The 23,548-nt window shown below is 45.0% G+C and overlaps 1 protein-coding gene across 47 annotated transcripts in view; it reads left to right on the top strand.

Moving 5' to 3' along the window:
* CELF4 (CUGBP Elav-like family member 4) overlaps window positions 1–23,548 on the top strand; it is a 676,700-nt gene that overhangs the window by 635,199 nt on the left and 17,953 nt on the right. For 8 of the 47 annotated variants that reach the window (XM_035565962.1, XM_035565966.1, XM_035565963.1 and 5 more), the window contains 3 exons: window positions 11,759–11,824; window positions 13,598–13,678; window positions 19,981–20,064. In XM_035565962.1, the coding sequence (XP_035421855.1) occupies window positions 11,759–11,824; window positions 13,598–13,678; window positions 19,981–20,064 (231 nt within the window). Of the gene's footprint in view, window positions 1–11,758; window positions 11,825–12,085; window positions 12,092–13,597; window positions 13,679–19,980; window positions 20,125–23,548 lie in introns of all 47 variants that reach the window. The other 39 variants (XM_035565995.1, XM_035565998.1, XM_035565996.1 and 36 more) reach the window with 10 other exon arrangements.

Raw genomic sequence — 23,548 nt, forward strand, 5'->3', positions numbered from 1 at the left:
CTCAGGTTAACCTACTCTGTTAGGAAGTCAAACATTCAGTCAGATACTCCAACAAAATCCTGCAAAAGCCCTAACAAAAAAAAATCTTTCCATCTCAACCAGTCCTGAAAACTCAGAAGATTCAACATCACTTGGGACTTTATGAGCTACAAGGAAAAATATCACATAACGCAGAAATACAAAAGTCTTGCCTAGTTACTGCTCAAAGTCACTGGAAAAAAAAAGTAAAAGAACACAAAACAACTGTGAATGCAGCAAAGGAAAGCCCAGAAATATCAAGAGTATTGAAAAAATAGTTATAATTTCTTCCCACACACACCTTGTAAACATTTAGCTATAAGTTCAACTTTAAGCACAATTGAAATCAAGGGACTTACTGTGCTAGAAGTTAGACATGTGTACAAGTTTGTAGCAGGTTAGAGGGATGGGGAGCTCTTGGTAGCTGATGGGGAGGCATCAGAAGACTGAAGGAAGCCTTAGTGTGCTCAGTGAGATCAGCCACCGCAGCAAGAAAACACCCTATCTTTAGGATGATATAAATATATCCATTGGTTCATCTAAGCATCTACCTGTTTGCCAGTCTGTCATCTCAATGTTTATCCATCCATTTCTACATATATCTTCTTTTCTGCTTTATCTAGCTTCTTAGCTAATTTTCCATGATACATTACTGCAGATATCAGAGAAAATATGATCTCTCTAGATGAATCATAATGATTTGAGCTTTCATTACTACCTCCAAATACTCCCATAATTAAAGAAAGCTTTGAGTTAGGTATTTCATCTAAGATTATATGGAAGTCAATGGCCTTAATGTGATCTTCTCTGAGTTTTGGAGACTCATTCAGCCAGCAGTCTACAGTAAGTCCCTGCACAAACACCAAAAGCCTAACACACTGAAAGGTAAAAGTCATCCTTGCTTCACTTCCCTGCAGGATGAGGGTCTGCTCTCTGCCAGTAGAGCTGACTTCCAAATATTTTGTATTGTGTGAAGTTGGAATTTATCTCGGCATGTCCTCAGCAATACATTGGTCCTTCCTAGGGCTAAGCTTCCCCATAACCCAGTGACATCCTAAGTGATAGCAGAGGTGTAAATTGGTCAGCCAGAACCTTACCGCTCATTTTATTTCTGCCTGTCCCCACTAGCAATGAAACCCTGACAACAAGATCCTTTGTAGCAGGTTAGGTGTAGGACACGTCATGTGTTTGCTCCATCATATTCTCTTCCTTCTCATGAGCATTAATGCACTCTCCAAAACTTTATTCCTTGCCACAGGCTTTATTGAGGCCTGGAGCTTACCAGCATTAAGAAAAAAAAAAAAAAAAAAAAAAGGATTAGACATTTATGTGGATAATGAGAACATCCACAGTCACATTAGACTGGATAAAAATGTAGAAAGGACACAAACCTTCATGTTTTATGATATAATCCAGCCACTAATTGCTTGGGGTTAGAAAGAAATTTTCATCACTGGGCAGCTTATTTCATCATTGTTCATTACGGGATTTTTCGCACTTTCCTCTGTAGCATCTGTTATTGGCACTGCCCTGTGGTTCTGCATTTCTGAATGCAAGGGTAGAAATAAAATATTAAAGCTAAGCATGCAATTGCACTAACGCTATAGAGAAGAAAAGAACATGCCAGTCCCTATTCAAAGTCAGCATCTTCCTTCCAAACAATTTTCTTTTATGATATATTTCTCATTCGGAAAGTGGCCAAGAGTGCTGCAGTATTATGTATGTAACCATAGCAAGAGTAGTCTTGCTATGGTTATGACTTGCTATATATTGTTTAATGCCTGAATTTTGCTCTCAGATACTCTTTCATACTCCACAAAAAAAACTGAAATGTGGGTTCTGACCATTATATCCTGTAGCAGAATGTGGTTTGTTGCCTGAAAATAGCAAAACAGGACCATCAAAATCTGTAGAGGCATGACATCCACATCATTCAGACCCAAATAAATCCCATTAATTGTGTACTTTGTCTACATGTCCACCTTTGTGTCTAGCTATAATATTTTTGATGTTGCATCTAAATGACTTCAGAACTCCAGTCTTTGCACTGTAAAAGCAGGTCCAAATCATGTAATTCTATTTGCCCTGTAGTTTCACTATTTTTTTTCTGTCTTCACCAACGCTATTTTTAATATTCCCTTTGTCTGGAGCAGGAACAGACACACGCTATCTTTTAGGTCTTAGGTTTTTCACTACTGAAACTCCCGTGACTCTGGGGCAAAGGCAAGAGTAGGTCAGACATCCCTACTCACCAGATCTCTGATCACAGCTCCAGTCTGCAGGAGTTCTCTCTTTCTGTGGCTTTGGTTGGGCTACGGATCCATGCAGCACCACCAGAAAACAATTCCTTGCAGACATACTCTTTGCAAGCCATGCTCACACCCTCTCCAAGCTCAACCAATATGTACATAATGCTTCACAGGGCACTTTTTGGCATGGACAGAATCACAAGGGAGCAAAATCTTCTCCTTCAAGTAGTATGAGTCCTTCTGGAGATTTAGCCTGGTTGTGCATTAATGCCTGCCCTTTAATCTTTCAACGTGCAGAGCTATTGAACATGGCAATGTGTCACAACACATAGTGGGGACAAAGAGCATAATCTATTGTGCCATGATCTGGCAAGTCACTTTGCAGCAGCACAAGAGCATTTGCCATTTTCACATTCATCATAGTAACAAGGATGGCGCTCTTCTGCCAACACTTCTCAGCCACCAAGAACCCGGTGCCTCCCTTGTAACAGTGTGTGACCTACAATAACAGTGGAGGCCATCTGCACTGGTTTCTGCTGTGTTTCACACCATCAAAATTCTGCTCTCAAGGAATGGGTCTTGCCCCTACTAGATTGCATTGTGAGGATCTAGACAAAATGCCTACTGCAAAAATAAAGCCTCCTCGGGAAGAGAAGAGGAGAGCGAGAGGAGAAAACTGGGAGATCTAAGGATATCAAACGAGAGAGACAGGAGCAGCTGTCATGGGTTCAGTGACTCAGAATAAGGGAACTGGCAGGGGGCACAGAGCACAGCACTCAGAAAAGAGTGGGCGCTGCTTTGTTATCTTCTGCCCAGTGATGTGCCCAGGAAGGAAGCATAAATATAGCCCATTCTATCCCGGGCCAGGGGATGTCCAGCCCAACTAGAGCCAGGGGTGGACCCAGTGGTAAGGCGAATTTGAGGAGCTTCAGAGGGGGAATGTTTTCCAGAATGCTGGGTTCTTCAGTGCACTTAGACTGGTAACTGAGGACTATAAAAGAAGACTTCCCTCAGCTGTCCATAATACACTATAAATACTTTGCCTCGTTCATGGCTCTGTTTCTGTCTGCCTATCACTGCCAGGAATAGCTTTATAACTTCGCATTGCAGACATTGCAGAAGTCCCTCCACTCCCTGTTGCTTATGCAGTGGGCACATCTGGGCTAGCAAGACAGCTAACTCCGCTTCATGCCCTACTTGAGGCCCACTCCTCTCTGGTGAGGACTAGCTGTCAGTACTACTAGGCAGCCAAGCCTTTCCAAGTCACAGCTGAGACTGGCAGCAAAGGTGTCCCCCACGGGTGAATTCCTGTGCTCATGTCTTAGGAACTGACGCAACACAATAAATTCATTTTCCTTGGCTCAACAAAGAGCTATCAGGCAGTAACCAGTTTCACCCATTGCCAGCAGAGACGGGATTCAGACTCCACCTGTAATTATTATCATTACCCAAACTCATTTTGTTTGGGAGGAGTTGCCGGCATGCCGATACGACAGCCTTATCTATTAGCTTGTCAATTGGCTAGCAGCACTGCTGATGGGCAGGCTGCTGCTCCAGGACAGTCAGTCACAGGGTCGGTCCCGATCACAACAGACACCATCTGGTGGCATTGGCCAGGATCAGGGATTCCTCTGTACAGGCAGACAAAGGGACTGGCTTCCCCTGCCCCAGCACATGCCCTGACATTTCAAAGGGGTCACACAGAGTTTCAAGAGCAGGTGTATGAGAAGAACAGACAAGGAGTGACCTTCCTGCACCTGTAGGAGGTCCAGGATGAAAGCCAAGCCCCATAGCATTTGGTCTGGTCATGCACCATGCCCTAGAAATTACCTGGCTCAGCAGCCCTGAGGCTAGGTTGCTTGCTATAGGAAATCTTTAGCTTCATTGTGTTTGTCCACCCTAAGCCCCTGAGTGAGAGCTTTCCCTTTCATATTCTGTATCAGCAGTTCAAAAAATGCAACAGTGAGCTCCTGAAACATCATTATGACTGGGAAGCATTTATTTGACCCATTTGTAACAATCTGCCACGTGCCATAAACCACGCTTTACTGGTAAAATAAATAAGTGAAGGAATGCACTCATTAAAAATATAATAAGTTGCCATCTTCAATTGTAGTCTAAGCTACTTTAATGATGCTGTGTACTTCCAACGATCACGCTGCAGCCATAATGAATGAGGTTGTTTAAGGCAGCTGTGGGAGCCTTTCCAGAGCCAAAGTGTTTTCTCCTCTGATCTGGAAGAAGGTGTAAATACAAAGCAGGCACTGCGCTAAAGTTTTCAGAGGCACCTAAGTGAGTTAACACCTTGAGCTTTGTTTTTCAGAGGTGACTTAGAGCAAGCTCCCAAAAAAATATGGAGTTAAGTGCCCTAATAGCTTTAAAAACCTGACCACGATTTATGTGTTTATGGGCTCAGGCAACAGGAGGGAAGCCTGGTCCTGTCTCTGCTGTTGAATTAGTACATCACCTTGGGCAACCACCTTCACCTTGCCGCATTTCTGAGTCTTCTATGTCTTTCTTGCTTTGCCCACTGGAAGCTCTTCATGGGCAGACATGACTCCTATTGTGTGTTTGCACAGCACCCGTCTCAGCAGGGGCCCTATTGTGGATGAGGCTTGGAGGCAGGCCTATTAAGAACATACTAAGGATAATCCTGATTTCCAGGGATGCGCTATATGAATTACATAGTATGGCCGTTTCTGGTCCCAAACAAGCATCTCCTATGCCTGAGGAAGCTACAAAAAGATGTTTCTAACCCACAAGATGGAGCGGGGGGCACAAATTCCCTGGGTTTCATGGCTCCCCTGATCTGTACAGGAAGAGACAATAGGACAACATGTCTTTGACTGAGTGGTGTCCTAAATGACAAAAACGAGACTATAAAACACAGAATCAGTCTCTGTTTTCTGCCGGATCAGCACATTCTTTCTATTATTGCAGTTATTGTTGTGTCTGAATACCTAATTAATTACAACAGTAAACGCTGGCTTCTTTAATCACAGCATCAGCTGTCCTAATCAATCTTAATAATATGGAATCTGTACTATGGCACCCATGAATTTTAATCTACATAAATTTCTTAAGACCTCTCGCAAGCTTGTTGTACGAAATGATATAATTATGGATATAGATTAGGGCTGTAGAGAGTGATTTAAATTGGATTTAAGGAGAAGGTGAATAGAGCCCTCCCACTCGGTTATTTATTTATTTATTTTAATCCTGGCCTTCACTTAGATTTGTCGTGCTATCATTATTTTATTTCCCCCCCACCCTGACTGAGCAGCACTGGCTCCATTTGATCGCCCCGCACCCCGCATCCGCCCTCCCAGAGGCTGCAGAGACAGGTCCAGGGAGAGGTGTAAGATACCCCTGGGTCTGTCAGAGGAATGAATAGATGGGGCAGAGCACAAAGCTGTGGATCGAGGTGATAACATGCTTTTGTAGATCAGTGAAGGGAGCAGTGCTGGAAAATAGGGTGAAATAGGTGAAATAAAGCATGACTGCCAGGAAATGCAGTCAGTGAAAAGAAGGGTTTCAAGGGTATATCATATAGGTGGAAGGTTTGCTGACCCCTTCTACCACAGTAAAATCCTAGGGTGTGTAGGGGCCCAAAATTTGCCAGACCCTATTTTGTCTCTCAGAGAAATGGGTCTTCTGCTTCCAGGCAGTAACCAGCATTGTTGTTCCTCACCACCTCCACTGGCTTCAGTGCAGTTCCTCCTCATTTCATCCCTGAGCACCACAGGAGACTCCAGCCCTCTGTCCTACAACCATTTTCACCTGGGACACCCATGTAACAGCTCAGCTGCAGGTACCATAGCCGGGCTACAGGCATCTCAGAAGGGATTCCTTGTAGAACATCCCTTAAACTAATTTTATTTTTTGTAACAGTGTGCTTCTTACTGCCACCTCCATCCTTTCATTCTTTGACAAAAGCTAAATGTGTGGTCTAACACTAGCTGAATGCTCCTTTAAAAAGTTGGGCTTCAATCTAGAGTTATATCAGTAGTAAGAAAGCTTCCTGGTGTTAATTTTAAAGCACTGGTATTTCGTGCTGACTTGGGAAATCATCCCTGGTTTTTGGCATCAGGCAGAGGATTCAGAAAGTGACATTAACAGATCTACTTTCTTTGAAGGACTTGGGAGTCATTTCTTGACTTCTGCCTAATGAATAAGTGCTGCCTTCGTTAAATTTATATTTATGGCTATATAGTAGGTCATTGGCTTGTTTTATGTCTCCAGGTTTATGGAAGGTTATCTGCCATGGTCACCTTGTGGCATCTTGGCCAGGATAGTCTTGCAAAGAGACAATAGTATCTGAGCAGAATTTTTCCCGTGGAGATATGGAAATTATCAAATTAATATAGAGGCAATGTCCAGGGATAAGGCTCTTGCCCTGAGCTGCCAAATGAAGTTACTATTAGCATCTGTTTTCACAGTACACCTTTAGTTTGCCCTGGCAAGGCCAGATCCTCAGCTTCTGTAAAGCAGAACAGCTACACTAACTTCAGTGGGACTGATGTGATTGATACTTGTCCTCTGGCCTCTCGGGAGCCTCTCTGCTTTTTTTCACTTCACCAGCTGATCCCCATTTAATCACATTACATCAAATTTGATCTCTCAAATGTCTGTATATTGGTCATAAGATCTTCATGAATATGACGACAAGGAAAGCTATTTCAAGTGGTATCTATGGGCAAATTTGTACACATTTGAGGTCTTTGCCTGATGTTACAACATAGACGTGCACTTGTTCTGGTCCAAAAGCCCTTGCAGGTCCTTTATTATGTTCTTGTTCCTTGTCTAGTGTCCCCTACATTCCCATAGGTCTTACCTGGCCTTACTTAGCTATTTACCTTCTGGATCACGGTGGACTGGAACCCCAGAACAAACAGCATGGACAACATGTCGTCTATGAAATGAGCACCATTATTGGGAGTGCTTGTGAGGACAAGTTGCAGGAACAGGGGTGCAGCATTATTGTGCATGTTTGCATGGATGTTTGTTTGGTTTGGTTTTTTGACAGTGTGTAACCGTTATCGGAATTCAGTGGTCACTCTCTTGAAAAGGATACTTGAAAAATTCAGAACTATTCATAAAGAGTCGAAAGAAAAGCTCAAAATGCAGAAAGTTTCCCCACCTCTGAATTTTGTTTATCATATCCCAGGGATATCAGATCCATTGGTTGTTGCCACACTAACTTCAACTAATATTTGCAGTAACAGAGAAGACTTGTCAGCTGTATGGGGAGAAGGGGTCACAGAGACAGTGTAAATCTACCTTGAAGGAGCACAATCATATTACGTTATGTGCATCTTACCAAAGAGTAAAGCAGCCTTCCCTCCTTGTGTCTTGCTGAGACACAAAAATGATTTACATCTCCCCACCACTATGAATTTTAGCATACGTTACACTCCAGCCTACAGTTACAAACAACCCTGGGGCAGGTTAGCTCTGGATCATGAGTCCCTCATACATCTGAGCCCTTCCTGAACTTCACACTGGTCATTAGTATGTAGGAGGGCTGTCACTTTGCTGAACACAGCATGGCCACAACTTCCTCAAATGTCTAATCAGTGTCTTGAGATTTCTGGATCAATACCAACCATTGGCTTCATCCATACTACAGCTGGGAGAACAGGCGGTTATGCCCTTCACTAAGTTTAATTCATCTGGCACAGCGAGTGGCAGCAGGAAGATATGCTCATGGCTGCCCAAGCTACCCTGGCTTCATGCCAGGGTACCCAGCCAGCCTGGAGCCTGTGTCCCTGCATCTTCCTAGCCCGTGTTGGCCAGCATGGGCACATCCACTGTACTGAAGTCACATCTTCATTTGCTGAGTAAACACGCCTTCAGAGCTAAGGAAGATGAATTCTTCAGTGAGCAAAGGAAATCACTTTTATTTTTAAGAACTCCCAAGTTAAATCCTTGCAGGTGGTGAATTGCCACAACTGCCTCTCCCAAACAGCCAAGGTAGGGCATGAGGCTCTGAATAAAACAGAGCACCGAACTGGGGGGTTGCTGCCTCCCCATGGGATCTGGTGCTACAGCCCTGAGGTGCTTTTGCCTTGCTCCTTTTCAAGAGCATCCAGGGACTCTTGGGCCAGTGTTGCAGTCCTGAGTGTCAGGTCAGCCACAGACACCTTGCATCTTCTTTACCTGGGAGGAAATGATTCCCAGCGTGGATCAAAGCTAACTGAAATCAAGGGATGAGTTATCTCATTGACTTGCATGTGCTGTGAGCCAGGAGGAAGTTCTCTCTGTAATCTGGGGCACAAAACAGTCTCTTGAGAAAGAAACTCCCAGTTAGATACTCCCCTTGCTGACAAGTCCTGAAGGCTCAAGGAAATAATGAACTCTAAAAGCTTTGTGTGGGAGGGAAAAAGGCTGCATTTAAATGCCTGTTGTTCCAAACCCTTTAAATAAAGCATTTGCCCAGTTTTAATATTTAATCTTAAAGGTGAACGGTGATTTTCAGCACATATTACCTACACTGAATGGCTTACTTATGATGGGCAGAGTATGGCTCCATAGAGATGCAAGATATCCTCACATGGGGTAAGGAGAGCAGCTCCCCAGTGAGCTGAGAGGTCCCATTCAGTTTATAGCACTAGCACAAAGACAACAGCTGTCCTAGGACACCATGTTCATCATCCAGATGATGTGATGCTTCTGGAGCTGCTGACACCCATTCTCTCTGAGGAAGTGATCAACCCCACCATGATTTAATCCATTTTAAAGGTCTAAGACCAGAGCTGGGTCCAGGGAAAGGTGTTAATTGTGAAAAAGATTTTATTCTGATTCAAACCAAAATCAGGAGAAGCATCAGATTCCCTTCAAGAAAGACAAAGCCTACACTCTCAGGCCCGAGAAGCCAGAGATAAAATAGCTTCTTTGGAGGGTTTTGTCATTGTAGGACCCCGTGGACAGGATGCAGACTCAGGTACAGCTGGGAGAATGGGCAGTTTCCATGCATGCCCAACTTAAGGCACAGAAAAAAAAAAAAAAGAAAAAAAAAGAAAAGGACCACAGTTGGATAGGTACAGCTCCATGTATCAATAAAGAGGCAGTCATTGCTAATTGCCAGCATGTCAGAGAAGGAAACAGCATGCCAAAGTCCAGGCTCAGCTTTTACTCTGTCTTTCTGCATGGCCTGCAGATTGAGCAATGTCAGCACGGACACCTTGGAAGAAATGTTCAGCAGCCATCCTGCTGTAACACCCCAGGACATGAGCTAGGTGCTCTGCACCAGCCTGCAAGCCCCAGCAGCCCAGTTTGGGGACTGGTGTCTCGTCCTACACCATGCCCTCCTGGGAAGCTGATTTGTGGTTTCTGACAGGTGTGACCTTCTGCTCCAGCTAGGCTAACCTGGGGCAGGGAAAGGAAATGCTACGAGTGTATCTCCCAAGCAGCAAAGAGAATTTCTTTTTTTATCTCAGTAAGCAGATGGGTACCACCAAGAAAGGGCAGTTGCCTTTGGGGCAGGCACAGTAGATCATCTCCTTCCTTCAGACTGCAAGACCATAATTCTCTTATAAAGATTTGCTCCCTCTACCATGTCTCCTTTCTCACCTTGCTCAGGATGTACCTTCTATGTGACAGCACATGGTCTGTTTGGGTGGTCCAAGTTATTAAGATCTTTTCTCCCAGGGGAGCACAGGAACTGCTGTATCACTCTGCCTTTCATAACCATTCAGTTTTCTTCTGGAGCAATATGCTCAACAGCCTGTTTTTAGAGGAAAACAGGTTTGAACAGAGGTTAAAAAGAATAGACTTTGGTCACTCCCTTCTTCAAGAAGGGAGAAGTAAGTAGAAAACAGATTTTTTACTTTGCAAGCATTTCCTCCAGTTTCCTGAAACATCTACACCTGACAAATACAGCGTTACATCCCTGCTATGCCTTCCACTGATCTCCAGGGGTTTTAAGGAATTCTCCTCATGCCCCTTTTCAAGGGGTGCAAATCCTTACAGTAATGCAGTGCTTTCTCTTTTCACATGCGTACTGTGGGACCTGCCAAAGGTCCCTCTTGCCAAAGCAATTCAACCAGCCATCTTCCAGCCTAAGACTGCAATCCCACCTGTTTCTTCCTGTGACCACCCCAATGACCCAGTAATACCCATAATCAACAGGAGCCTCCAAGACTTAGCCAGCTAATTGAGTTTCTCCCCTCCAAGTTTGGTCTTACCATTCCTCTTTGCACTTGTGTTGATAAATGTTCTAGGAGACCTTACAAGCTGCCATCATGATCAATGGTAATCTTTGCCATTAAGGATCAAATCCATAATTGCATCTGTAACAAAGCACTTTGTCCATGTTCCCTGGGTTCGTAGCACTCATGTTTGCCACCACATCACGCACTTTGGCATCTAGCCAGTCTCTCTCCTTGGCTAGGTCAACAGCACCAGCAGATTTCCTTCCAAGAGGCCCCATCGGGTGCACCCTCCAAGCCCTTTCCTCCAGCTACACCTCTCCTCTTGTAGGAGGGAAGAAGGTGGGAAGGAGGGGGGAAAGCAGCAGTTTCCTAGGGGTCATCCTAAAAGTATGAAGCTGGAGGGACTGAATAAATGTAGAACTATGCAGCACCAATAAATACAAATTAAACTCATAACAAGAAGTGAAATATTAGGGCCAAGGTGACATTTGGACTGGAGGTTCAGCCAAGCTTTGCTTTAAATATTTTATTGCTGCAGATAAAGAAAGAGCTTATCCAACACGTTTCACTCTCTCTCATTTGCTCTGTCTTCTCTCCCTATCAACCAAAGGGGAAAAGGAAAAAAAAGAAATCTTAACTAGCTTTGGTTGTATTTGAGCTAGACTTCAAAGTTTCACAAAAATAAACAGTTTTAGGGGGAGGAATGCACACTTGTAAAGGGAAAAAATGCACTTTGAAGCCAGCTAGGGACTGCATGCTTTACGCAGAGATCCCCAGCATCCTCCTGGAGCAGACAAGTGGTGTCCCCCTCCCCTCCAAGCAGCCTCTCCTCCCCAGGCAGGGGGCTTCCCGGCAGCAGCGTGGTCCTTCGAAGGGATGTCAGGGTGGAAGGAGCCGGTGCTTTGTTCTCTTCTCCTTCCTCCTGCTATGCCCCTGTTGTTTTCTGCTCTGATTGAAAGTTTTATGTGCCTGTAGCCATCACTGAGATCTGAGTGTGCGCAGCACCTAGCACAGCATCAGTCCTGGCTTAAGATGAGGGCTTTTTGGGGTTGACTGCTGCAATGCCAAAAATCTGTATGAGTAGAGGTGGTCTATAATTTAAACTTGGGAAAAGAGAGGAAAAGTTTGTCTGCCTTCTGCTCTGAAGTCGCACAGGGTAATGGACAGCTGGGGGACTGTTATTATGGGGGTACTGCACCACACTGTCTGTAGGGCAAGCAAGCTGCTTAAGCCTCTGGGTTTGTCTGTCCCACACCACCCATCGATGGGGGAAGAGAAAGGGGGAGCATCCGTCATGTTTTAATCCCTTAATTCCTTCTCTCTCTTCTGTCTCCACAGCACAGAGCCCCACTGCAGCAGACCCCTTGCAGCAAGCCTACGCTGGAGTGCAGCAGTACGCAGGTCGTTAGTATTAACACTTTCTCCCAATAAATCTTTCTCTCCTCTAAAGCCTTTAATCTCTGAACACACCTAAAGGGGCTGGGGCAAGCGAGGAGTTTGCTGAGACAGGGACACCAGGGCCACAGATCCTCAGATTAAATTTGCACTACTCATGAAAACAAACAAAGACCCAGGGTCTTCTCCCCCTGAGGAGGCAATCCTCAACAATAAAACACCAGGGAAAGGCTCCCACTGACCTGCGCCTTGGTGCAGCTTCATTGACAGGACCAGGTTGGATCTCCTTAGCACAATGAACAAGTGGAAGATCAGGACGCTTGATTTGGGGGCCACTTTCTGTAGCAAAAAAATTGGGTGTTTCCTGAGTGCTGCAGTGAGCAGTGGAGATGGGCAGCCAGACCCTGCTGTCCCTGGCAGGGTTTGGGATGTCTGCACATCCCCATGTTGTAGGGTATGCAGGTTGGCCATGCATGAGACACCTCAGCACTGGCTAGCTCTGGTGTGGCTGGAGGTGCAACTGCTGAACCCAGGGCTACCACGCACACCCCAAAAGCTATCGTCTCTGGGGTCAGCCTCACTGCACCACTGGCCATATCCCAGCTAGTTAGTCTGAGGCCTGCTTAGAAGCTGCAGACATACTCCCGATTCCTCGGCAGCTTCTTCACGACTTCCAGTGGGTCAGCTTTTGCTGACTCTCACGTTGCCCCGTTCACGGAGCTGCTCCTTTGCGGCTGATGGACTGACACCAGCCAAAGTGACCTGGTGCAGATCACGACCCTGCCGTGTTCAGCCTCCCCTTGCGAGGTGTCCATGGCCAACGTTGCGAGGAAGCTGCCACCCCAAAGTCATTATTTCCTGTGGTAACTGGAGCAATCATGGGCTCCCGCTGAGCAATGGCTATTATCTCATGTCAGCGCTGTATCTGGAAACTTAATTTAATTCTCCATGTAGGGCTTCATTTGCCGGTGTTTTAGGTATTGTCATTTATTGCTTGTGAGGTTTGATAGATGGGAAGCAGCTCAACCCTTTGAGCTGTTAATTAACCCCTCTGCACACACATGGCCCCTATCCCCCTCTCTCTGGGCTCACAGGCGACCCGTACTCTGTATTTTTAGCAGCAAGGCACATCATCTACCATCTGTGGTACTGAATGGCTCCCCTTGTCTGCTTGGTGGGGGAGCTGAGGTGGGGAAAATTGTTTAATTGCCGCACACTCTTTCCACTGTGTCTATGTGAAAGAGAAAGTGTCTGTAGACATGAAAGGAAATATATATCTGAGAGTGTATGCACAAGTGTGCCTATACAGGGTGTGTGCATATGAAGGTTACAGTAAGAGAGAGGAAATACATGTGTGAACTGCTGCTATGAGCGTGTGAAATAATCAGAGTGCAAAAGAGATTACACAAGGAAATGTGCATGGGCACTGCATGTGACTGCCAGCACGGGCATCAATGTGCTGAGCTCGTCAGCAAGCGTGCTTGTGGTACCATCAGGGATGGTTACACATCTCTGGTGGGGGAGATCTCAGTGGAGACCCCCATTTAGACCGTGTGGCTGTCCTCAGTGCTACTGTTAGGATGCTGAAGGGAGGTTGGGTCTTCGGGGCCAAGTGCCACCACCTGGATCACCACTGTGATGTTTTACTGCATCTCAGGACATATGAGGCTAAAATACAGAGAGAAAGCCCACCTCCAGCTTGGTGTGATTGTTGACATGAAAGCTCCATGCTTCCCAGCACTGAAATCTGTCCTTTCTTCTCTCCCTTTCTCTCCCCCATAGCTGCTTATCCTGCTGCTTATGGCCAGATTAGCCAAGCGTTCCCACAGCCGCCTCCCATGATCCCACAGCAACAGAGAGAAGGTGAGTGAAGGGTCTGTTCTCCTTCCTGGACCCAGCATGCCATCCCCACCACATTGGTTCCCCTTCTCACACACCTAGAGAGCATCCATTAAACGCCCCATTGCTTTGAATCCCTGGTCCACTGTCTTTTCTCAATTTCCATATGTGGCATCATTGGCACTAACTATAATACGTGTGAACATCCTTGTGGGGAATAGCTGCTGAGATCTGTCTTCTCAGCCCCCAGGGATGGGAGCATGCTGATGTGCATGGGCCATGGAAAGGCCTGGTAGCAACATAGGCAATAACATCCAGTGGGGGTTGTTAAAGACAGCCAACAAGATTGTGGATCAAAACCACAATTGCATCAGAATAAAGAATTTAATAGGAAACAAAGCACTGGTGGCCCTTTATTAGAAGCCAGTGATGTCATTTCGGACACCTGCTATTTAGTGGAGCTGATAGAGTCCTTTCAGCCTCCCTTGATAATCAGGAAACAGAAATCATCCCTTTTAGAGCATATTATCTGTACCAGGATGAGATGAATCATATAGCAAAGGTACCTATTTCTTTACATTGACTGTGAGAGGAGCCTGGGTTATGTAGTCTATGGGACAGGCTGCACTGGAGACATGAAAAGTTAGGAGAGGTGAATCTCCCATTATTGCATGTAAATGTTTTGGGAGATATCCATGTCATGTAATGCTTTGCACCCAAAGGCTTGCCTGAATGAGGAGAGGAGTCCCTCATGTTTCCTTTACTATCAGCAGGGAACTGTGGGATCCTCAGAGGAAACACATTCAGGTAATCCCAACTGTCCTCCAGGGAGTCCACTTCTCTCACTCGACTAGAAGGGGAGACTGCTTGCCTAAGTGAGGCATTTAAGTCAGGTGCTTCAGCCTATTGTAGAGATCCTCATTTAGAAAAATAAATTTCAGCTTTTATCCTCTATTAGGTCACTAATTCAGATATATTCTATGTTATATGTGCTATTATATATATATTGTGACATTTAATATTTTAATATAGTGTAACAGTCAGAGTGAAATGAATCAAGATTGTGCTATCAAACTAAAACATTCTGATGGCCTAGAACTACTTTGAGGGAGAAATCTCATTTTGTGAGAAAATTAGAAATGTTGGCATTTCGATCTAATTTGGAATTAATTTTTTTCCGATGTCAGAATTTCCTGGGGAACACAACTTCCAGCTCCTGATTAGCTCTAGTACACGTCCCTGCTGTGAGAACAGATGCACAGACGTAACGTATCATTACAGAGATGTTTCCCCCATGCTGAAGGACTTTGCTTTTTATTACTTACTGGGGCTAGATTAAGCACAGGACAAAATGGCGAGCAGATCTTTGCTTAGCATAGCATTGTGCCAGGAACACTCAGAAGCAAGATATAGCTGTTGTGCACACTCTGAACACCCACTGCCCAAAGACCCCTGAGTTTGGCAGGCACAGTGTGTCTCTGTGGGTTGAGGGTGAGCGTCACCCAGTGGACAAGCTATCTTATAACTCCTTGCTCCTTCCCATGAGCAGCTGGGCTTGAGGATGGTTGAGGACCAGGTATATAAGATGAACTCCTGGTCCAATGCAGGTTGCCATTCGCAGTGTCCTCCATTTTCCTGCAGCGTTTAGCTGCTGTGGATTTCTCTACTGTTTGCTAGAGGGAGAATATCTAAGGCACAACACTGTTTTAGCAGAGAGTTAAGACCTTTAAGTCCCTCTAACCTTTAACAGGAAGATGCAGCAAGAGGTAACTCTAATAATAATGCTTGGTGCTGAAAAGAGTGCTTTATGTTTGCAAGGATGTGCACAAACATTGATTTGTTAATGAACCAGCCCTACCACAACAATAACATCGATGATCACATTGTTAATAACTATACTAACTCTCAGCTCCTGGATCCTGGTTGGATAACAAGCCCAGAACTGCTTGGCTGCTGCATCATTCCCGTAGAGATTAGTCATTGCTTCCACATGAGTGCTGAGGCTGCTGGCAGCAGATGGGGTGCATAGGGTGGAACAGATCCAAAACAATCAAAGGTAGAGATGACAACGATCAAAGGTAAAGACAAAGTCTTCATTCAGACCATGTCAACCAGACAAAACTTGGGGGTAATTTCAAATTTGTATGGTATTATTCATCTTGACATAATTTCTGAAACTCAGAAATACACATTAAAATAAAGTGATGCAGGCTTGTGACTCCTGCGCTCAAACATGTTGAGGGCTTGAATAGCAAGTAGATGCAGAGAAGGCAATGAAGTTACAGCCTCTGAGTGTTTGCTGTAGAGGTGAGGTGTATATGCCACTTACTGTGCATCCAACCAAAGGGCTGCCTGCAAACTTCATGCAACATTATGGCACAGCCTGTTTTTAGTTACTGTTGGAAGAGTTCTGTGGTCATAGGCTCTCCTTATGACACTGATTCATAGTGCTGGGGATGTGATCACAGACAGCTGATCTCAGCTCAGGTATGCGGAGTTTACTCATGTAGACAGTGAACACCCAGGATAGATTGGGATGGCTGCTGTCCCCAAGCCAAGTAATTACGAACAATCTGGTAGGTGAGGAGCATGGGCAGAGCAATAACTTAGCAGCTCAGGTCCAACCAAGCCAAATCAACAAGGACCCACAGCAGATCTCTTTGCTATGTGTTCCAGTGTTCCCACATACAAGCATTTCCATTATCCAACATGGTTTGCCTGTAATATAAAAACTATTCATAAACTGTGTGTTTCTTACAGCTTTTCTTTCCCTTTGTCTGAACCAAGACTATCTGTGCTTCTAGTGTATTAATGAGCAGAAATATCTATTACTTAAAGCGATAAAACCAAAATCCATGGTAGGTGTCAGGGTAGAAATGAACCTTGATTCTCTTTTCATAAAGTGTCGCAAGGGTTAGATTTTGAGCTGACTTACAGCCCTTTCGAAAACCAAAGTGAAGTGCTTAGTAAAGAATTATAGTATTGTATTCAGCCCTGAACTGCCAAGTATACTGATCTCCAATAATCCATTAACTCAGTCCAAAATAAGACCTTTCTCTTGACAGTTAGAGTTTTCACTGAGGTTTTGCCATACCAACAGGGATCTTGCTCCAGTGATCCTGATCCCTTGGACACATCCTTGCCTGTGTGCACTGAGAACTAACTTAACTCTTCATAGCATTCTGAGCTGAACGACTCTTGAACTCAGTTTCTCGAAAATATACAGATATGTACAAAGCAGTGGCCATACACATAACTGTGTGGTCTACCATGGACTGCCTAGATTAGCTTGACTAGGAATAAAGGAAAAACAAGATAGAAGGGCTGAGAGAGAGAGAGAGAGAGAGCTTGTTTTGTGAATTCTTTATCAAGGAGTCTAACTGTGATAGGTAACTTACGGATGGATGGATTTAACAAGAAATTGCTTGTTAAATTCTAATAGCAGAATTTTCATATGTGAGAATGATAAAACAAATCAAACTACCGCAGGTTGTTTCTCAGTAGCAGGTGGAGTTTTCAGCATTGGAAATTAGCAAAAATCTTCTGTAGTTGGTAACAGAGTGAGTTTGGCCTTGAATATCTGAGTCAGTATGGGAAGCTGCAGCATGGGTTTCACAGCCACATTTCAGAGCAGAACTGGGCTTTGAGGATGGCCTCTGCTCTTTCACCTCCTCCTGGTGTTTTCCTCTCTGTCTCCGAGCTCTGTGAGTGAGACAAAGCTGAGTTCAAGGTGAGCTAAGGGTTGTTTTTTTCCTTAAGCCCAACCTCTAAGCCTGGTGTGGACGAAATTGCATGCCTTCTGATCTGCCTTATGCCTTAGTAGGTGTTTCTCAGCCCATGCAGGCAGAATCCCTACTCGTGCACAACACATCCAAGACCCCAGGAAATGCAGCTGGCATTTTTGAAAGAATTTGCCAGTTTTACAGAGCAAACTGCTGGCTCTGGTGATGTCAGTGGGAATTTTGCCACTAATTGCAGCAAAGCCAAGATTTTACCCATTCTATAATAATGTGGATCTCAAATCCCACAGCAGAAGTGCTCTGGGGCACGTTCAAATGAAGAAATGAAATTTTCCCTGCTATTCTGGACCGTGATCTTCTCCTGGGCAGAATTTTCTCAACCCTAACAGAGACCTAAGGGGGTCGGTGTTTGTTTAACACTTTCAGACTGTTTCATATCTAGCTTATTATGCCAATAACTTCACATTGCATCTAACTGGACCGCAGCAAGGACTGGGGAAGGGATAGTTGCTTAGTTGGGAGACTAAGGAAGAGGCAGACAGGAGGTGAAGGGAAGAATGAAAAGCTTGGCATGAAATAGGGGAACCTGACTGTGGGCCACTGAGGTTCAAAAGTAATTTAGTTAAGCAGATGACCGGGTGCCTAATTAGTTAATTATCCCACCATCCCACTATCCACCCCATTTGGAAGAAACCCTGTCACCATCCTCATGACCTCTAGGAAATGCACAAGATGCAAAGGATCAGCTGTTCCTTCATGACAGTCCTTTTAGCAAATTAGTGGGGAAAATTGTGCTTAGCAAATATTCATTAGGGCTTCATTTTCCATTAATCCAAAAGGAAATGTGGAGAGCCTGTGACTTCAATCACGCTGAGGCCCAGGAATTTTAATGAGCTTTAAATGGGCATCTGTCAGAATCCTGACTCCGCCGTACTTCTCCTGCCAGCCGGGGGGATGAGTAATGGCTAATAAAAGGTGGGAGCATCTAGGCGAACTCCTCTCCCTAACAGGAAAGGCAAAGTTGTAATTTGCTGTGTTATGACACCGTAATTATGCCCTGATGAAGAAAAGGAGAGTATTAAGAAACCCTTTACTTCCCCACACTGTGCCCCAGACGCAAATGGGGGAAAGTTAGCTCAGTCAGGTCGCAGGGTTGTAGGCACAGGGACTGGGTGGAAGGAGGACACCCTATTTCTCTCTGTCCTCTTACTATCACAACAAGGAGCATGCACTAATTCCCTTTCATCTTGACCCCTCTGAGCAAACCAGAGCTGGATTACCTGTGGAGGTCAGTGCAGAGCTGGGCAGCAGCTGGAAGTACCCTTGGAAATAATCCCCCCACCAAAAAAAACCAATCCCAGCCTCCTGATACTATACAGGTTTCTGCTGGTGGACACTGCAAGTGGTTTAAATGCTTTTTTTTTTTCCCAACAAAACCACTTGGACACAGATGTTCCCTCTGGATTTTTGCTCAGTGTATTTATACACAATACTTAAAAATAAAAGTCATATTGTTAAGCTTCGTTCTAAGCCAGAGGCAGATTCTCCTTCTTCCACCCCAAAATTCAATTCCAACAGAACATTTTCTGAGTCTGAACTTTAGCAAAACTGCATATTCCAATGAAAGACTCCTCTCTGGATATTTTTCCAAGCACCCTCTGAAGTCTGTAACCCTTTGAAGTTTGTTACAGCACTGAGGCAAAAAAAAAAAAAAAAAAAAGGCAATTTCTGTCCTGAAGTCTAGTATTTTGGATTTGAATCCATTTATCATCTCTTTTGAAGAACCCTGTAGAATTGGGGGATGTGACCAAACTGCCCGGATTTGGGGGAGTCTTTGGGCTGAGTCAAGCTGGGGAGGCTGAATGTAAAATTCTAAAAACAAAATAAGCCTGGGGGTTTCTGCATCTCGTTCTACTTGTTATCACAGTCCTCCCACAGACATGAGAAAGATAATGAAACTTCTGCGTGCAGACACTGAGAAGAGGCAAGCGTTAGTGGCGGTCACCCAATACTCTACAGATTAAATGACATTATGGAGAGCACAGGAAAACTATGATCTGCATCTTTCCTTCTTTTTGCTCTTATTCCTCCATTTTGTCTTTCCATGGCCACATGTGCTCTTGCGTTCCTCTGTCTCTTGGTTTTATCCAGGTGTTTGTCCTGGGAAGGTTAGCATAGCCTCTGGGTGACTTTCTGAACTCCTGGTCTTCTGCTTTCTTTATTCATCTGAAAGTGTGTTGAAGACCAATATAGGAGAATAGGGAAGGGTCATTAGGATAGATGCCACATTGCTAAACACATACAGTTTTCCAGAGAAGATGAAATGGTAACAATAAACAGATGATCCAAGAAAAACTGTGAAAACACATCCCACAGCCATTCTTTCCCAGCTGAGGAAAGTCAGACATGCCGAGGAACAAAGGGAGCCCTTTCTCCAAGACCCATTAATCCAGTCTGGGCTCTGCAGACTGCTTCCTTGCAGTGATCCCTCAGCTGTCAGAGAGAGGGGACACCAAAGTAAATCTCCACCATGTGCTTCTCATATCCTATTAATTTCCATTCATGGCTCTTTTTTTCTCTTGACAGGACCAGAGGGCTGTAACCTGTTTATCTACCATCTGCCCCAGGAGTTTGGGGATGCTGAGCTGATGCAGATGTTCCTGCCTTTCGGTAATGTCATCTCCTCGAAAGTGTTTGTGGATCGGGCGACAAACCAAAGTAAATGCTTTGGTGGGTAAAGATAACAAAACAATTAGATTCATCCAGGAAAGGGCTTTCTCTAAATACTTTACCTTTCAAACTGCTTTCTTTCTGCTTAAGCTTTATGATTTCTCTTGATTTACTCCTGTCAATACTTTCCCCCTTCCCTCTTTCTCTCCTAATTGTCTCATGCTCAGAATTGTGTACGCTGCTTAGAAGTGAAGGTCTGGCATCTCACTGGCAGCTGGGTGCTGCAGTTGCTGCTGGTGGGGTGGAAAATGTCTCCCCTTGGAAAGGGAGGTGGGGAGGGTACAGAAAAGACTAAAGCACCTGGAGCACAATGGAGGGGGCCAGGGTGTAGATGAACTGCTGATGGGTTCAGCAGTGGGAATTTCTGTACCCAGGGGAAAGAAAAAACAGGCTGTGGAGTTGAAGGGAGGACAGAGCTTGAGGGACAGCTCTCCAGCGGGTGTGATGCATTAAACTGCAAAGGGACAAAGCCTGAACACCATCAGCTGAAAGCCTGGGCTTCTGCAGGGATGGCTGCTCAGCGGACAGCAGGAAGCTGTGCTCTGAGCCCGCCAGACCTGAGCCAGCACCACGGAACGTACAAATAGCTCCAGCTAACCCTGTGCCTCAGCCAACAAGCCATGCTGAGAGGCTGGATTTGAAAGCAACGCTGTGCTCACACAGCTCCGGGCCCAACTCCACCAGCTGGAGCACAAGCAGAGCACAGCCTCAGATGCATGTGGGCCACCAGGCAGGGACACCCCAAGGTGCACCCACAAAGGGAGGGCTCAGCCTGCCAACAGCAGCGTGCTGATGTGTGCATGATGTCTCAGTGGGATCCCGCTGTTTGCAAAGGTGCTGCTGTGAAAGATCCCTTCTGGCAGCCCCAGAAAGGTCCCATCCCACCTGGTGGATGGGGGATCTCCTCTCACCTGCCACTGGAATGTGCAGTTTCTGGTTCTCCACCACCCAGTGCTCTTTGCAAACTTTTTGTGAGAATTGCAACGGGACAAACTATTGCTTTTCTTTTCCTGTTACTTGCAGCTGATCTGGACTCTGTCTCTCAGGCAAACTTCCAGAGTTAAGACTTGTTGGAGTTTCATTTGATTTTAAAGTCACCATCAGTCTCCACACTATGCTTCCCTCCCATGTTGCCTTCCCCATTCCCTTCCCAGACAGCCCACCTCCCAGAACTCTTACCTCATTCCTTGCTAGCTATGATGCATGACAGACAGTACTTCCAAGAGTTTTGTGCCCCTCCTCTGTACACAGTTCCTCCTGCCCATCCACAGAGGGTCTGAACAGGCTGCTTTTTGATTGAAAAAGCCTTGCTCCCTAGCGTGAGGGGACACAGCAATCCCTTCACCAGTAGTCAGGGGATTGCAGCATGTTCAAGCAATAGAGAACAAAAGAGTTTGTTAAGAAGAAGTTGGGAAGTTCAAATGAGAGATTTAGAGCTTTAACTGTGTAAAAGCTCATAACAAAACGAGCAGACCAGCACAGCTCTAGGTGACATTGAACAGTAATGCTCCAAGGATATCAACAGGTTAGAAGTGGACCTTTGGCAGTGAAATTGCTATTACTATCATAAATAATATTTAGAGGAGTACTGAGCCTGTCTCCCCTTATACAGACAAGTGGGAACGGCAAAGGTAAATAGAGAAGAAACAAGGTGAGAGCCAAGTCCAGTAAGGGAGAGTATCTTCTGGACAGATATTCACCTCATATCCTCTTGTCTCAAAGGTTCTCTGGCTACAAGGCTTAATGAGAGTAGTAACACATACCTAGCATGTGGGGCAGGGTTGTGGGGCTGGCTTTGTTGCTGTTTCCAAGGTACCATGAGGTTGTGTCTGATAGCTGAGCAGGGATTGAGGGATCTTAGCAGAGTTTTTTCTTAATTGTGAGTCTTACTGGAAGAACCTAAACCACAGCTTGTTTGATGCAGTAACCTCCAACACTAACAGTGGGGTGTTCCAGCCTGAAAGCAGGAAAGTGGAAACTCAGGCAAGCAAAAGCAGGAATTAGAGATTGCTGGTGGACTTTAGTCACCTTATATTAGCTTCTGAGACACCAATACCCAGTCAGTTTTGGGTTCCAGGCATCAAGCCCCAGTTTTCTCTGACTTTAGCAAAGTTTCCCATAGAGCTGAGTGCCTGATGTGACTGTTGGTTTCAGACACTTACACTGCCATGTGCACCTCCTCCAGAAGGTAACTAATTATCACAAGTATGTCACACTGCTCTTCAAACCTCCCATCCCGCTGACCTTCAACTTTAGAGCAATGTAAAAATGTGGATGTTATTGCAGATAATCAGGCCTTTCATTTGTTGTGCTAAGTCCACTGAAGTTGGAGCTGATTATAATTCTTTGTTCAGAAACTCTGCTTTTTTAAAAAAGGAAAGATTACTTTTTCCTAAAGGAAGAGAAGGATTTTTGTTAACTTTGAAAGTAAGAAAACTCTTTCCTTTTCTGCTTAAGCATTTCCCCAAACTCAACATATAAAAACATAGCATTTGCATTCTGTTTCACTTTTTTTTTAACCAGCCAGAGCTCTCCAACTGGTAGCCTGGGGGGACAATTCTGTCTGGCCCCAGAAAGATATTCCACCATTATATGACCTTTTAAAATGTATCTGCTATGCAGATCCCAAGTAAATTGCTATAACAGAGTCTAGCCCGAGGTTGTCAAGAAATTGTCAAGAAGTCCTGCTCTAGACAAACTCAAAAAATTCCATGAAGAAAAAATGTCACCATGTTTTTCTACCAGGGGAAGAGAAAATACTTCATTTGCTGCTCTTTTCTCACTAATGAACTACCAGTAAGTAGCCAGCCTACCCCCTCCTCTGCCACCCCTCACAACACCCCCCCCCCAAAAAAAAAAAAAGACTTTTATTCCTTTGTTTTCATCTCTGAACCTCCCCTGCACTTCCAGCACAAAGATGGGTGCATTATCTCCTTTGGCCACTGCTGGCAGGGTTGTGTAGGGACAGCCATGGGAGAAAATGAGACCAGACACAAGCCTTGCTCCCAGTTTCTCAGGGCCCACCATCCTGCAGAGACTCATTAACACCTGCGTGTGTTGAAGAAACCACACTGCAGTTATGAAGCCTTGGACTTCCTCAGTTCAGAGTCTGCCTCCTGGCTTGACAATGAGCAGCGCAGAACACAGACTACAGCAAACACCAGTCTTGTGCAAAAAGTGTGAAAGTGGTCAAAATATGTCTGTTGTTTACCATAGCAGGTCTGCTTGCTGCAGTGTGTAAGACTGCCTGAGAACAACCCTGACCTCTCTGAAAAACAGTCATGCCATTGAAGTTGCGATGCCTGGGACTTTCCTCTTTCTGCATGCATCCAGTCTAGACCCAAATCCTCCCTTTTCTTCTACAATTTTTCAGACCCTTGACTTTTATTTTTCCCCCTATCCTGATGCAGCCGAAATACGTCCC

Source organism: Cygnus atratus, chromosome Z (assembly GCF_013377495.2).
Source record: "Cygnus atratus isolate AKBS03 ecotype Queensland, Australia chromosome Z, CAtr_DNAZoo_HiC_assembly, whole genome shotgun sequence".
Lineage (NCBI taxonomy): Eukaryota > Metazoa > Chordata > Aves > Anseriformes > Anatidae > Cygnus > Cygnus atratus.